General features: G+C 34.5%; 1 protein-coding gene across 2 annotated transcripts in view; it reads right to left on the bottom strand.

Moving 5' to 3' along the window:
* The window catches only part of LOC130662434 (dynein axonemal assembly factor 5-like), a 30,499-nt gene extending 15,335 nt beyond the window's left edge, over nt 1-15,164 (bottom strand). The window contains exons 1-5 of one of the 2 annotated variants that reach the window (XM_057461306.1): nt 14,854-15,163; nt 7,502-7,716; nt 1,732-1,966; nt 1,519-1,653; nt 871-1,019 (exon numbers count right to left, since the gene is read on the bottom strand). In XM_057461306.1, the coding sequence (XP_057317289.1) occupies nt 871-1,019; nt 1,519-1,653; nt 1,732-1,966; nt 7,502-7,716; nt 14,854-14,967 (848 nt within the window). In that variant the 5' untranslated portion in view covers nt 14,968-15,163. Of the gene's footprint in view, nt 1-870; nt 1,020-1,518; nt 1,654-1,731; nt 1,967-7,501; nt 7,717-14,853 lie in introns of both variants that reach the window. The other variant, XM_057461307.1, reaches the window with a different exon arrangement.
* Nucleotides 15,165-16,147: the final 983 nt, after the last annotated feature.

The raw sequence follows: 16,147 nt of genomic DNA, 5'->3' as shown, positions 1-16,147 counted from the left end.
TAGCATTGCTGTACATAGACTGTACCATTGTAACTATAGCCACTCATCCACACCTAATTTTCTCATAGCCCACCAAATAACTTTACGTGGCACTCTATCAAAAGCTTTCTCCAAATCTACAAAGGCAAAATAGAGATTCTTTCTCTTTCCTAAATACTTTTTCTGAAGCTGTCTGAGTAAAAATATTGCATCTGTAGTGCCACGCCTTGAAACAAAACCAAATTGCATCTTATCTATATAAATTCTTCATTACTTGATCAACCAACTTCAAACCTCTATAGTTACCTCTTTCTAATGCATCACCCTTGCCCTTGAAACAATTCACACTCGACTGCCACTTACTTGGAATAGCACCATCCTTTATAATCTGATTAGCAAGACTTGTAATAAGCTCAAATCCAATATAACCAGATGCTTTTACCATCTCTGCAGCCTTTCCAATCTTTAATTTCCTAATAGCCTCCATTACCAATTCTGTCTTGATCTGCATAGCTGGCCCTTCTACAACATCATCATCAGACAAATTATCCTCATTCCAATCAAACTCAGTGTTAAGCAACCTCTTATCATAATTCTTCCAAGCTACCCTTTTCTTCTCCTCTGTGCTAGCCAAAACACCTTCATCATTACGTATACACTTCTCACCTAGAACATCTTGATTAGTCTTAATCAAGATGTACACATATACACATATTTTAAGATGTTCTTAATATAAGTTATGAAGTAAAAATAAATATAATAAAATTTGTCAAAAGTAACATCCAGTGCTTTATAATCAGTAAACACGTGCAACTCCATACCACAGTAAAATAAAATGTTTAAAAACCTCACAGTCGATATACTAGTTGGTTCTATTTCAAAATAACACACCTATCACGCAGCTCAAGAATCCATTTTCCAACAACTTCTGTCACAATAAGGCGCACTGGAGCTGAATGATCAAATGTTCTTTGGGCAATGTGAGTGAACACATCGTCAACTGCTCTCCCACTGGTAGCAAGAACAACAATACCAATTGTCTATAAACAAAGGTTAACAGATAATATTTTTAAAATCTTTTTAAAACATTTCTGCTTATAATAATTAATACCACAGGAAATTATTATCATGATTGTAAGCTTTAAGAAAAAATAGAACTTTGACACATCATGCACATTGCTTGATTTAAAATTCAAGTCACAGTGTATTTATCATATCAATGTGTTTACCGTGAAAACCTAAACAACCATCTGCATGGCATCGACAAGTATTATTGTAACTTGAAAAAATGTAATTTTGTTGTTAATTATGCTTCCCTTAAATTGAAAATTTTTTTATAAATTGATTGATGAAGAAGTTGTATAAAGGGAAAGAACAGATTTTCTCATAAAAGTTGATCATATTTCTTTTATCTTTTTTGACGGCAATAGGCGTCGTTTGTACTGCTTCCCAGTTTTCATATTTATTATATACCCGAAATAACTATTTTTGACTTATTATTGTTGATCAAATGGTTATGTATTTTTTATTCATACAAACCTTAAGCACAGCAGCTCGAACTTTGTTATGTTGATGTGATAAGGATTTTAACAAGGGAGAAACAAGAGCTTCTCCTTGCTGATAAAATCTTTCAGGAGATGTGGAAGCTATTTTGTTTGTGCATAGACAGCTTGCCTACAAAAGATAAAAACAAAAACTAAATATCACGTTTACATTATTAACAACAAAATAACAATAGGAAAAAAGAATCACCTTCCTAACATCGCCAAAAGGATCCACTAATGTCATTTGTAAAATTTGAACTAGTTCATCAATGTAAGTATCAATCTCTTGATCGTAAATATCCACAAGCTTTGATAAACTTTCTATTAGTAATAGCCTTATTTCTTCTGTTGGTTCGACAACTTCATCAGCAGCAAGACGTTGATGAATGGTTGGAATAATGTATGCCAGGTACTCGTTTGGGCATTTAATACGACTACAGAATCTATTGTAAAAAAAGATAAGATTTAAAATAAGTGTTGGGGTACCAACAAAATTATGTAGAAAAGACGGAAATGAATCAATACTTTTAATGGTAATTTGTGAAACACTGCCTTAAAGAATACAGTAAGGGAAAAAAATTACTACCTGATTAAACCTTTTTTTCTGGGTGAGGGTCTCCTTAAGAGACAAGAGAGGAGTTGAAAGTCCTCCACCATACCTTAGTTTAAAGGGGCGATTGTGGAAGTCCCATGAAATGCCACATAGTGATGGTGTCACTTTAAAAAACACCCAGTCCGGTCTGTGAACGGTTGGCGCTAGGAAGGGCATCCAGCTGTAAAACAATGCCAAAACTCTTTATTAATGGCCGTAAGAATAGTTAATCAGACAAACTGCGTAAACGGGGCTGGAACTCTAAGGAGTGAAGGTGTCGCGCACGGTAGGACAGATGTCAGATGTGAGCATCGTCAGACCGTTACCCAGCTATCACATCACAGTGTAGATAACACTAGGTTGGAATGGCTAGTGTAAATGTTGGTACTCTGAGAGGTAGAGCAGGTGAAGTAGTTGAAATGTTAGAACGTAGATATGTTGATATGTGTTGTGTTCAGGAAGTTAGGTGGAGAGGAGCTTCAGTGAGATTTGTGGAAGGTAGGAGGGCAAGGTATAAGCTTTTTTGGATTGGTAATAGTGATGGATATGGAGGAGTTGGCATATTCGTTGCAGAGAAGTGGGTAGAAAAAGTAATAGATGTTATGCGTGTTAATAGTCGTGTTATAGTGATAAAGTTTTTGATAGGTAATAGGATTGTCACTTTTCTGTCAGTTTATGCTCCACAGTGTGGACTCAGTGAGGAAGATAAAGTTTTATGATGAGTTAATAGCAGTCACATCAAAGTTTGGAGACACTGAACTTGTCATGGTGGGCGGCGACTTTAATGGTCATGTTGGGAAGTCATCTGAAGGTTATAGAGGTGTGCATGGAGGCTATGGATTTGGGAGCAGAAATAAGGAAGGAGAGATTGCTTGAGTTTGGAATGGCAACGGACATGGTGGTTTGCAACACATCATTCAGTAAGAGACAGAGTAGGCTGATAACATATGAGTCAGGTAGTTGTAAGACACAGATAGATTACTTTTTGGTTAGAAAGTCAGACAAGAAAGTGGTGAAGGACGTGAAAGTTATATCGGGGGAAGAGTGTGTTTCCCAGCATAGGTTGCTGGTTTGTGATATTATCTTGAAGAGTGTCAGAGAAGCCAAGGGAAAGTACAGGCCCCGTCGAAAAGTCTGGAAGCTGAAGGAAGAGATTGTAGCAAGACAATTTAGTGCAAAAGTTCAGCAGTTAGCCTACAATAGTCAATGTGATAGTGACAATGTTGAAAGTACTTGGACTACTTTGAAGAATTGTCTTCTAGAAGCTTCTGATGATACCTGTGGGTGGACGAAAGGACCAGCTAGACATAGACAGACCTGGTGGTGGAATAATGAGGTTGACCAGTGTATAAAGGAAAAGAGGAAACTTTGGAAAGAGTGGAAGTCAGGTGGTAGTAAAAATATTTACTTAGAAGCTAAGCGTCGGGCTCGTACAGCAGTGTATAAGGCAAAATCAGAAGCAGAGAGAAACAGATTTGCAGATGTGTTAAGAAGGGAAGACCAGCGCAATGAGGTATTCAAGATAGCAAAGCAAATGAAGAAGACTAATCAAGATATTGTAGGTGAGAAGTGTATACGTAATTATGAAGGTGTTTTGGCTAGCACAGAGGAGGAGAAAAGGGTAGCTTGGAAGAATCATTATCAGAGGTTGCTTAACACTGAGTTTGATTGGGACGAGGATAATTTGTCTGATGATGATGTCGTAGAAGGGCCAGCCATGCAGATCAAGACAGAATGGGTAGTGGAGGCTATTAGGAAAATGAAGATTGGCAAGGCTGCAGGAGTATCAGGTATTGTTGCAGAGATGGTAAAAGCATCTGGATATATTGGAGTTGAGCTTATTACAAGTCTTGCTAACCAGATTATAAAGGATGGTGCTATTCCGAGTGAGTGGCAGTCGAGTGTAATAGTGAATTGTTTCAAGGGCAAGGGTGATGCATTAGAAAGGGGTAACTATAGAGGTTTGAAGTTGGTTGATCAAGTAATGAAAGTTATTGAAAGAGTGATTGATAAGTTACTTAGAGAAAGAATTGATATAGATAAGATGCAATTTGGTTTTGTTCCAGGGCGTGGCACTACAGATGCAATATTTTTACTCAGACAGCTTCAGGAAAAGTATTTAGGAAAGAGAAAGAATCTCTATTTTGCCTTTGTAGATTTAGAGAAAGCTTTTGATAGAGTGCCACGTAAAGTTATTTGGTGGGCTATGAGAAAATTAGGTGTGGATGAGTGGCTAGTTACGATGGTTCAGTCTATGTACAGCAATGCTAGAAGTCGTGTCAGGATTAACGATTCACTTAGTGATGAATTTAGTGTAAATGTTGGTGTACATCAGGGTTCTGTACTTAGTCCTTTGTTGTTTATTCTAGTCTTAGAAGCGCTGTCGATGGAGTTCAGAACAGGTTGCCCATGGGAGTTATTGTATGCAGATGATTTGGTTCACATAGCAGAGTCGATGGAAGAATTAGTTGAAAAGTTTGAGAAGTGGAAGAAAGGACTAGAAGAGAAAGGGCTGAAGGTAAACACAGCAAAGTCTAAAGTCATGATAAGTAGCATTGCAGCCAAGTGTGACCTTGTAGTTGGAAAGTGGCCTTGTGGAGTTTGCAGGAAAGGGGTTGGTAGTAACTCAATTTTTTGTCAGACTTGCAAGTATTGGGTACATAAGAAGTGCAGTAGTATTAATGGAAGGTTAAGAGCTGGCATACAGTTTGTATGCAAGCGTTGCAAAGGTGAGATTACAGAGAATGAAGTATTTCCAGCTTTAATGATGTACAACAGTGGCTCGTTAGAGATAGTTAAGAACTTCTGTTACTTAGGTGATATGTTGGGCAGTGAAGGGGGTGTTGGAAGAAGTGTTACTTGCAGGATAGGTTTTGCTTGGAAAAAGTTTAGAGAGTTACTTCCTTTATTGACATAGCAGAGTCCTGTCAATTGAGGTAAAAGGTAGGTTGTATGAGGCCTGTGTAAGAAGTGTTATGTTGTACGGTAGTGAGACATGGGCAGTGAAGCAGGAAGATCTTGACCGTTTAGAAAGGAATGATATGAGAATGGTTAGGTGGATGTGTAATGCCAGTCTGAGAGACAGAAAGAGTTCAGATGAGCTAAGAAGCAGGCTAAGTCTCTGTATAATTAAAGATGTTATCCAGATAAGAAGATTGAATTGGCTGGGGCACTTGGAAAGAATGGAGGAGGATAATTGGGTAAGAAAGTGTAGAGACTTGATAGTTCCTGGGGCAAAGCCCAGGGGCAGACCGAGAAAGACTTGGCAGGAGGTTATAAGGACAGACTTGATAGAGAGGAAGTTGAGTTTAGATCTAACACAGTCTAGATCAGATTGGAAGAGGGTCATTAATATACCCCGTCCAACCCATGCTAGCATGGAAAACGGACGTTAAGCCGAGAATGATGATGATGATGATGATTTCTATAATATTTTGCATTATGCAACGCAAACATCGTATTTCTTTGTAATATCGTTTATAGATAGAAAAATTTGTGGTAACCAGTTGGGAAGAAGTTTCTTCTACAAAATATGCATAAGTGGCTTAATTGCAAAGTTCGATCCTGCGAAAAGAAAAGGCTAGCTGCAAAATTCCATTGCCAAAATTTTGCAGTTGTTTTGATATCGCAAAGGTCTGGTCCCCAAAAAGTTTCTTCCTACAAAAGTTTCTTTATTAAAAGTACTGTGAGAAAAGTGTATACCCATATAAGTTGTATAACCAGACATCAGACAGATTAGATGTTCTGAATTCACTGCACTAGTAATGAGGCACTTGACCAGGTACATTTTCGCATAACAAAGAAGGGACATTGTGATTTTGATTAGATTTGTAAGGTGTAAATGCTACATCGACAGGATTTGCTCAAAATAACAAAATAATTGGCGGAGAGCATTATTTAAAGAGCTACGAAATGGTTCAAGTAAGCTCTCTGTCAAGGATGCTACTCTCCATCCTCGCACATTCTGAATGACATTGTGTAATAAATAGACCACTCGAAAGATCAAGTACAAGAAATTATACACACTTTACAACTTTATAGACAAACTGTTTATAAACAACTACTTTTTTATGATGAATTTGCCATCTTTTTATTATTATTTTCTGAAATAGGATCTTTTTTTAAAATTCTTTTTGGCACTAAAATGTGCTATGGTGTGTAAAATAAGTCAATTTGTTTTGACGAAAAAACAAAGACAAAATGAGGAGCTATATTTATCTTAAAAAATACTATGTTACCAGCTTTAAGAAAATAATTATACGTTCCAAAAATTTTAAGTTTGTTTCACTTTGCAGTAAGAAGGCATCTGTTTTTTGGCTAAACCAGTCAGCAATAATTTAAAGCAGACCTGAAATGGCTTCATTAATTTAATATAGGATATTGATGTTAAAGTAGTGTTCTTGACGTCGCGCCGTAACGTCAGAAAATTTAACATATTAGACATGCATTTTTCGGCAACATCAAAGGAAAATGAAGACATCCACTTTGCCTGTCACAGAGACACGGAACTGGTGTATTATTATATAGATTGCTGCATAGAATTGCGCTTTCTGCCCTTTGCAACGTCTCACGTCACATTTGTCCCAGTTTTCTTTCACGAAATTGGGGGACGGGACTTCTAGCCGTATTGTAGGGTGATAAGGTTCGTATTTTTGGCACTTGGAATTCATATGAAACAGTAAACTAGTTGAATTCGTTTTCTTATGGTAGTAGTAACAATATATCAAAAAATAATTTTTGCATGTATAGTTCCTCTTTAAGTCTAACTTGAAAAAGTATATATTTTGAGATCCCCTAATGTTAAATCTCAGATGCTTCGCCCAACGAAAATAAGGAATTTCTATTCCTAGAAAAGGTTTGTTAATTCTATTTAATTTTTATTTACAATTTTTTTTTTAGAAGGTGAAATAATCTTTTTCCAAACTAAGCTTACCAGAATACCACAAGCATACATTTTAACCAAAAATAAACGTTTATTAAATATTACCTATCCTGTTCCCTAAATCTCATATGCTTATAAAAAATGTGTGATTGTATAAAAACAAAAGCTATTTCTTCTTACAGAACCACAGATCCAACTGTTTAAGGCTTAAACTTAAAAAAACTACTCTTCTTTTATTATACAGTGTATTTTATCATCCAACTGTCAAAACACAATTGTATAAAGCTTAAATTTCATATTAAGGTTCGTAGTATGCATACCAACGTGATATGCATACCAACCAAAGAAACTCCATTTGGAAAATACAACTGATTGGTAATAATAAAAATACAACCACACAATTGTAAACAATGGCTTTTGTATGATCAATTTGTCCCACTCTATCAAAAATCTTGGCTTGACAAAGCCTGATGCATGGTTGCACATACCTGATTATATACTTACTGGACTATTAACTCGATTGCTAGTTCTCTGGTACGATCAATGGGGTCACTAACCAATTTTAATGCTGGCTTGTAAATCTCTTTAAATATAACTTCCAGAACATCATTCTTATAAGGTGGAGATTTATTTAACACTTCTTTAGAAATTTTCTCAAGCGCTCTTTTTCGTGCTATTTTATTTTGATCCGATAAACCATGAATATCTCTTCTGATAGTCTACAAAAAAAGTATATTATACTATAATGTGCCAAGCCGGTGTGTATAACCTAAAATAGCAAACTAGTTCTGTGATTTTCACTCCATGGAATCATTGAATTGACTAAAGAGTAAGTGAACCTAAGACTTTTTGATAACTAATTTAATTAGATATTAAATCATATAATTTATGTCTTGATCATTGCATTTTCTCTGTGTGCTATACAGTCAGTACTCCGGCTATTTAAGGCCAGTCCTTTTTTATTTCAGGGTCATTTTCAATAACTCAAGTTATAAAGATTGTGGCATAATTTATTGATCACCATATCATTATAAATAGTAAAACGCATAATTCACCTATTGTGAAAAATTTTGATGACGTCATATGCCATAAACGCGCTTTACCCGCAGTTTTTTTCAAGCGGTTTTCCGGACCATTAAAGGTTTTTTAATTTTGCGGGAAGTAGCATAAAAACACGTCTTGGCATGAAGTGTCTTTCAAATACTCTGTATCAAATTGAAATATTTACCTCCCCGAAGATATGACGTAGTCAATTTCAAAAAATAGCTTTAGATTTACTAGAATGCACGTTTTTGACATTTTGGCGATTTATATAAACTTACGACAGGGTTAACCTGTAAATAGACCACATAAGATGCGCTTTTACACCCTTTCAATGATGCTGTAAACCACTTAAAAAAGCACGGGAAAAGCGCGTTTATGGCATATGACGTCATCAAAATTTCTCGGAAAAATTGAATTCTGCGTTTTACTATTCATATAATGATATATTGGCCAATAAATTATGCCAGATTCTTTATAACTTGAAATATGTCCCTCCCTCCCTTAAATGTCCCTCGAATAAAAAAGGACTGGCCTTAAGTAGCCCGAGTAAAGTTGAAATGTTACTTCACATCAGCATGATAGTTATCACCTTGGAACAAGCTTTTGGTGGCATAAAAACTTTTGTTGTTATTGTTATCCTGTTGTTAAATAAATGAACTATTTTTTTGCATGTCAAAAACAATAGAGTTTTTTTCTTGCATCCAAATTAACTCATATAAAAAACACTATACCTTTGCTGTATTTTGTTCTGAAATGATAAGAAAAAGACCCTACGAAACTTTAAAATCTGTGTAAATTTATTTTAGAAATGATAAGTATTTTGATAAGTAAAAGTCGCTTTAAAGCCTAAAAATCACTGTGCTTTATTATAAGATAAGAAAACGACTGTACAAGTTTAAAAATTGCAGATATATCTCCATATTTCTTCTGAATATGATAAGAAAGAATGGTAAAAAGGATAAAAAATGCTGTATTTTGCATGAAATAAAGTAATTGAAACTAACATATTGTTATTCGCAGTAAACATTTGCCTCTGCCCAAGTGGATTTTTCCACAGGCCTTATCAGCTAGTCTCTTATACAATAAAACGAAGAGTATGTCTGTGTGTCTGTAACAGGCTAGGTGGATGTGTTCAGTTTCCATGTCTCATTTGTTAACCTTTCTGATGTTACAACACAATGTTAAAACATTCATTTAATGTCAATAGCTTACTTTGAGGCCAAATACAAGGTGCTGATGTCAGTTATATTTCTCCGCACAGGTAACTAGAGACAACAAGTTTCTTAAACCTAGGTCTGCAAATCTGTTTAAGAATGGATTGGTTAATGATGTCATCAAATAACCTTTAAAACCCAATATATTTATAACCATTTGTCAAAGGTATAAACTTATGCATTTTCTCAATCAGCATAACGCTCCACACCATAGCAACAATGTGTTGAGGATTTCTGATAAAAGAATTTTGTTCATTGCTGACTTGCTGACATCAGCAAAGTTTACAACCCTTTTATCTTTTTAACCAATTGTTGAAAGGACATGATTTTGTACATTATATACTAGCATTTCAGGTTGTATACAATACAGGTAACAAGTAAATAAATTTTAATTTTTTTTATTTATTACTGACGCCATCAAAACTTAAATGAATTTTTCATTGTTCGTTTTGCATGATTTTTTTTTTATTTCAAATCGAAAAAGAATTTATTTCAACAAACAGCTGTAAAAATTACAAATCTATAACCTGTTAGCCTGGTGGGGGTATGATGCTCAAATGAGTATTGCCAACCTCGTTCCCAACAATCCTTGGGGACGAAGTTGCCTAAGTTACTCAGTAGATGATATATAATATTAAAAAATAGTAAAAAATCAATAGTTAAAAACACTACTTTAAATCATCTCACGATACAGGAAGAGACAGAAATTGCTGTCTAATTAAAGTGTGTTTTCTTATGATATTTTTCGAATATATAGCGCATCAATGCTGCTGGCTTCCTCCTAAGAATGTTTAGATACGAAAATGTGGAGTAACCAGTTTCAAAATTAGAGTATGCTAACCTTGTCCACAGGCTTTTTGGTTCTGCACTGCTCTGCACCTTCATAATAAGATTTTTCAAAAGCATACATCGTACAATGATGTCCACCAAAACCCTCATAACTTAGAATGTTTAGCGTCGACAAAGACTGCTGTTGCAATTTTCGCACTTATTAAAATGTGTACTGTGGCAGTTTCTAAATCACGCAAAATATTTAGCAAAATATTTAGCTGAGGTAATTTTTGAATGCGACAAAAGACAAAAAATGTTTTAGCTACCTCCTAAATTAAGAACATTTTTTTGGCGGAGAAAAGTAACACACAAAAAAGATTAAAATAGTTAAATCTGTATATAAGTTAAACACAGAAAAAACGGCATTTTATTAAATATATTATAGCGACTTCTGCAATGATTTAATTCACTCACAAGTAGCGTCAAAATGTATTTAAAGATGTGTAGTTGCAGCGCAAAAAAAAATGTTAATTCATTTGTCGCTAAGGGTTTGTGTGTGCATTGCTGTAGGAGCCAACCAAACTATACTCTGGGTAAACAATTGTAATAATATTGTTGTAATATCTTTGGCTTTTTTAACGCATGTGAACAAAGTCCTAGGGACTTCTAATTTGAAATTTTATCACCAAAAATATTTACGGACAGTATTATGTTTTAAAAATATATGTTGTTTTATATGTCAGCAAGTGCTAAGTGCTGTTTCGATTTACAAAGACTTCAACTGCCCTTAACCCTGTTTAAGCTTTGCAGTAGGCTGATTCAGTCCCCCCTTCCCCAACCAACCTCTACTCTTTTTGATATGTGCAGCATGTTGAACGTTCAGTAAATTTCGCAAGCTGCATCTCAAATAAAAATCCTTCATAATAAAAATCATGCACAACCTGTGTCTCAATAAAATTTCTTGAGAAAAAATCATGCACATTTAAGTTCTTTTTTGAATGCTAAGCTGTGTGAGAACACAGGCAGAATTATTTTCATTGTTTCAAAAACAATAATTTGAGAGAACTTTCTGCAGAATTATTTTATCTTTTTAAATAAACAATCATTCATAAGAACTTTTGTTTTACTTTGCTGTGCGAAGGTATCTGTTCTGGCTAAAACAGTCAGTAATGTTTAAACCGCTACATAAATATTACATAACAGGGTCACATGCCACCGAAAAACATGGAGCTAGAATGAAAATAACAATCTCATGTCCACATAAAGAACCTTCGCATATCTTTTGTTTACACATGAACTTAAATACTTTCTATTGTTATCGTCGTGCGCGAACCAAAACAATTACATATGATGAAACCTTTTGTTCTCACATGTAACATGCACGCTATTGTTTAAAAGTGTTAACGATCACGGAAGCTATTAAAAGATAAATATTTTTTTTAAAAATGAATGAACGTGTGAAGCATTAAAGATTTTGTGTTTAATGTAAAATCATGTTTATGTGAAAAATGTATAAAATCAAAGCGATTATCACTGAAGCTTTTTATAATAGCTTAACTTGCGTAACTTGCGCATTTCTACCTGTTTTTTTATTTCTATTTTGAACACTGTTTTGATACTCACATGCCTTGTTTTTTGTGCATGAGGTTAAAAATAGTAGTTTCGAATACTAGTTTCGGTCGATCAAACTAAACTTACCTGACGAAAATTAAAATACATAAAGTAATTTGCCATTTTCGTGAATCCCAAGTTTTATTAATTTTTGTTGCGTAGCGTTTTGTTGTATCGCCGTAGATTGTTTAAAAATCATAAAAATGGGATTGTAGAAAGCAAGAACATCGCTGTAGATTGTTTAAAAATCACGAAAACAAGATCGTAGAAATTATCATTTCAACTCGTATAAAATGTAAAACGATGGTGAAGGCGATCCCCTAATAAAATACAACATTAAGTTTTGTGTAAGAACAATAAAATGACAAGACACGAGATTCTATCAATATCATAATAAATCGCATGTAAAAACAAAAGATAATAAGTTGCCCTTCATGAGTAGAAACAATAAAAACTTTAAAGCTTTGTTAAATTTTATATTTTATCTTCTGGTGATTCCTTAACAGATATAGCAATTAAATACTGTACAACAATGTGTTACGCGAAGTTTGCATGATCTAATTAAAGTTCGCATGTGAGACATGAACTCTATTTATTGTTTTCAATATACAAAAATAGCTCATGTATTTAACAACAGGATAACAATAACAAGGAAAGTTCTGAAGCTACTAAAGGTTTGTGTGAAGGTGATAAATATTGTGCACAAGTAAAGTTACATTTAAGCAGTACTGTAGGTATTAGTGCAAAGAAACAAATTTAACAACTTTTCAGACATAAAACAATTCCTAAAATTTTATTCTAGCATTTATTGCAACATAACATTACAAGGAATTTCATAAAAATTGCACACAAATCTATTGTTGCTAAAAACGTTTAAACTCCATCTTTTCTTGTTTCTAAGACTTGTTGCGTTTTTAAACAAATATTATCCTTTTATTTGTATATTTTTTGAGCAAAACTTTGAAAATAACTTTTGCAGCTTTACTTTAATAACAATTTTTTATGGATATATGGCTGGAAAAATTCCCTTTTCACTTCAACAGCTAGTTATGTCACAGCGGATTTCTCTGTGAAAAAGCTGTATTAGCATTCTTCAGTATGGTTTTGATAAAATTTTTTAAAGAACTATACATGGTCCTGTTTCAGTAGTTTTCAAACTAACTATGGCAGTGTTTTAATGCGGTAAACATTTGTCATGCACGAAACAAGAGGGCGCCGATGAGCCACAAATACCCACATATATAAAGGTGAGTTCGGGCGACTTTTAAATTAAATTGACGGTTGTTCTCCGGAACCGCCTGTACTTTCCCGAACTTGCCTGGAGCATTTCTGAAACGCAATTTCTTGTAACATATATACCATGCGGACAACAGTTGGAAGAAGGGACTTTTCTCAGGCATTGTTCCGGTCTATGTGGGTTTTTTGTGGGCAGATACTTGAATTTTTTTCAAAACACTCAACTCTTATCGGCACCCTCATCACCAAACATGTATCTTAATTATAAAATTTCTAATACGAGTCTTTTCACAATGGCATCATGATAACTTACGCAAGTTCCAGTTACACAAAATAGATTGTTTTAAAACAATGTATGTAATAAACAATGTAGTAGCTAGCAAGCTACTTTAGGCTACTGGTGAGGAGGAAGTTTTTAATCTGTCATTTTTCAGAGTGACTTCCAAAATTATGCAGAAATTTAATTAAAAACAACTTGGTGATTCGGTTCAGCTTTGTTGCCGTAGTGATGATTGACATTTTGCTTAGTTTACGAATCACATTTGTGCTACATCTGCCATTTTTAAAATTTCGCTGGGTGAAAAAAAAACCTAGTTCGTATGGGAAAGAATGCTAAAAAATGTGGAAATGGAAGAATAATTAGCTAACGAAAGGTAACCACAATTAAAATCTGTCTGGAAATGATGCTTAGGCGATCATCAAAAATATGTTATGAACAAGCGTTTTGAAAACCCTTCAAAAATCGGCCGGACGTATTTTCCCCGGGATTTTCAGTTTGGAGCAGGTAAATTTGTTCCCAGGGTTGAAAAACAGTATAGTGCCACTCGACATCTGTTGTTTGAGTCAGATAATGTGTGATGGGGACGAGGTCAAACATGTATCACACAAAAATGTTGGTCACTTAAAATTATCTTAGTTATTTAAAACATAGCAGCATGATATTGCTGCACCAGCGAATTCTTGTGAGACAATTTCTCTCTTCTTTCTGTAAACAATGACTGTAAGTAAATCCAAAAAGTATATTCGTGAAAAATATGAAATCGTCCACGCTACTTAAGAGTTGGGGCAACCCAAATTTTGTGACCTTATAGTGTGCTTGGATGGGAAAATTTTTTTCCCGTTTTTTTTCCAACTTACCGACCGGGGTTTTATTACCAAAAAACGTAAATACACCTTTACGATAATTCGGGAAAACTAACACCCCATCACAGCTTATTTTGCGATCAGAGGAGGTAAACATCACACTTTTATCAGAGTTTATTAAGGAGAAAACGTGTTTTTTTCGTGATAACTTTTCTTGCTGTGTTTTGTTTTTAATGAAAAGTATATATAAGTTGTATCTTATAATTATTAACGTTTCCTGAAAATTTGAAAGAAATTGATACAACGGAAGTTAAAAAACTGAAGAAAACACGCTTTCGTCTCATAAAACACGATTTTTACCTCCTTTTTTCCGATATTGTAAAACAATGGAGAGCCATAGGAACCCATGCACAATTGAATTATCGTAAAGGTGTATTGGTCGGAAGACACAAACATAACATATTTTTGATGGCCCGTAGGAAGCTAGCTCCAAAAATTTATCTTTGCTCAAACTTCCTAAAATTGTTTTTAAAACTCCACAATGTGTTTAGCTCTGCACTCTCTTCACCTAAAATACGGCAACTTTTCACCCCCCAAAAAATTGTTGTGACGTCAAACCGAATCGCTGAATGCCTTGAAATTAAACATGCTAATTTTTATTTATTTTGAGGACAAAGTTCAATTTAAATATCGTTGTCAAGGTACGTTATTTTAAACTCTCTCCTTCCCTTCTCCCACCAAAAATATCAAAAAGTAAAAAGTGATGACCTTTTTTTTATACTACCAGCTACCAGAACTACCCTTTGAGGCCCCACCTGGAAGCAAATGACAGGATATATCCGTCGAAATTAGTAAGGTTAACCATACAAAATAAAAATCACTGCTACAGTCACAAACCTGAACAACTTTAACTGCGATTTCTTCTGCAGAATGTACCACATGTTTTTGAGATTGCTCCTCGGCTGCCATTTTGAAACAAATCAAAACAAAATGTACCTGGTGTGAAAACATCACAAATTAATTAGAAATCTTGACCCCGCACCCTTTTTCGCTTGTTTGCTGTACACAACATTTTTCAGATCATTTTTGCTGGCATTCATCCACCCGACTCTGTGTAGGTTTTTTGATGTGTCTATGTCATTCCAATTGTTCTTTTTTCTTACTTTATATAAGTAAAATCGATTAGTGGTCATCGAATCTTTTCCATCCGGCAATACTGTTCTGCCCGGATTATGAACGCCGCCCGAATGTACGGGCTTCCCCGTTTATAAACAGGGCAGAAAATACATAATCAGGACAGGCCTATGTACGACAGTTAAAAAGTATTAATTGGTACTTATAAAACGAACATAATTGGGGCAAGCCAGCTTATTTGCAACACTTTTACGTTATTCCTTACCTACAGATCAAACATAATCAGGGCCGACCGGCTTTTATATTATTCGTAACAAGCAAATAATAGCCCTGGTGGCAAAGTAGTTGTTGTTCTCACATGAAACGAAATTTCGTGGAAACTAAATTTTGACAATTTACGTCGGGACTTAAGTTGATTAAGTTTTGCGAATTTCGCAAATTTTACTCATAGTTATCGTCAAGTTGTCTGCGCAATGAAAATCTTACGAAAAAGAACTTTTTCGCTGAATTTATTTTTCTTTATCAGTAAATTGCTAAACACTTACAAACCTTTTTAAGTCAGTAGTTATATGGCGGTTCCAATATTTCGCTCGATTTATGTTTTGTTGTTGTTGTTGTTGAAATATGAAAAAAGAAAGCAGAGATTCCGATACAAAAAATTAAACTTCGCAAAATACACTGTTTTACCTCACAAAAATAAATCCTAGCAAAAATTAACCAACTGTAGAAGAAAAGCGAAGTCCTCGGAAAACGACAACAGCCGTTACAACCTTGCATTTTGCCTTTTTGATGGTCCGTTATAACGACTCAGGGGCTATAACAACACATTTTTCATCAAACCTTTCGGTCTACGAATATGGTAGCAATATGATGTGTCTGCACTTTTTATAAATAAACTTTCAATAGGGTTCAATTCTGCCATTTTTGTTTTTTTTACATTATGTTATTGTGTATTTTGAAATATCGCAAAAATAGTGATAAAAAAATTACAAAACACTCCAAAAATAGAGGAAAAGATGGTTTAAAAACAATATATTAAATATGACAGAAAGGTGTT

This window comes from Hydractinia symbiolongicarpus, chromosome 10, assembly GCF_029227915.1.
Source record: "Hydractinia symbiolongicarpus strain clone_291-10 chromosome 10, HSymV2.1, whole genome shotgun sequence".
Lineage (NCBI taxonomy): Eukaryota > Metazoa > Cnidaria > Hydrozoa > Anthoathecata > Hydractiniidae > Hydractinia > Hydractinia symbiolongicarpus.
The sequence above is the reverse complement of the archived record's forward strand: the minus strand, read 5'-3'. Positions and strand labels throughout refer to the sequence as shown.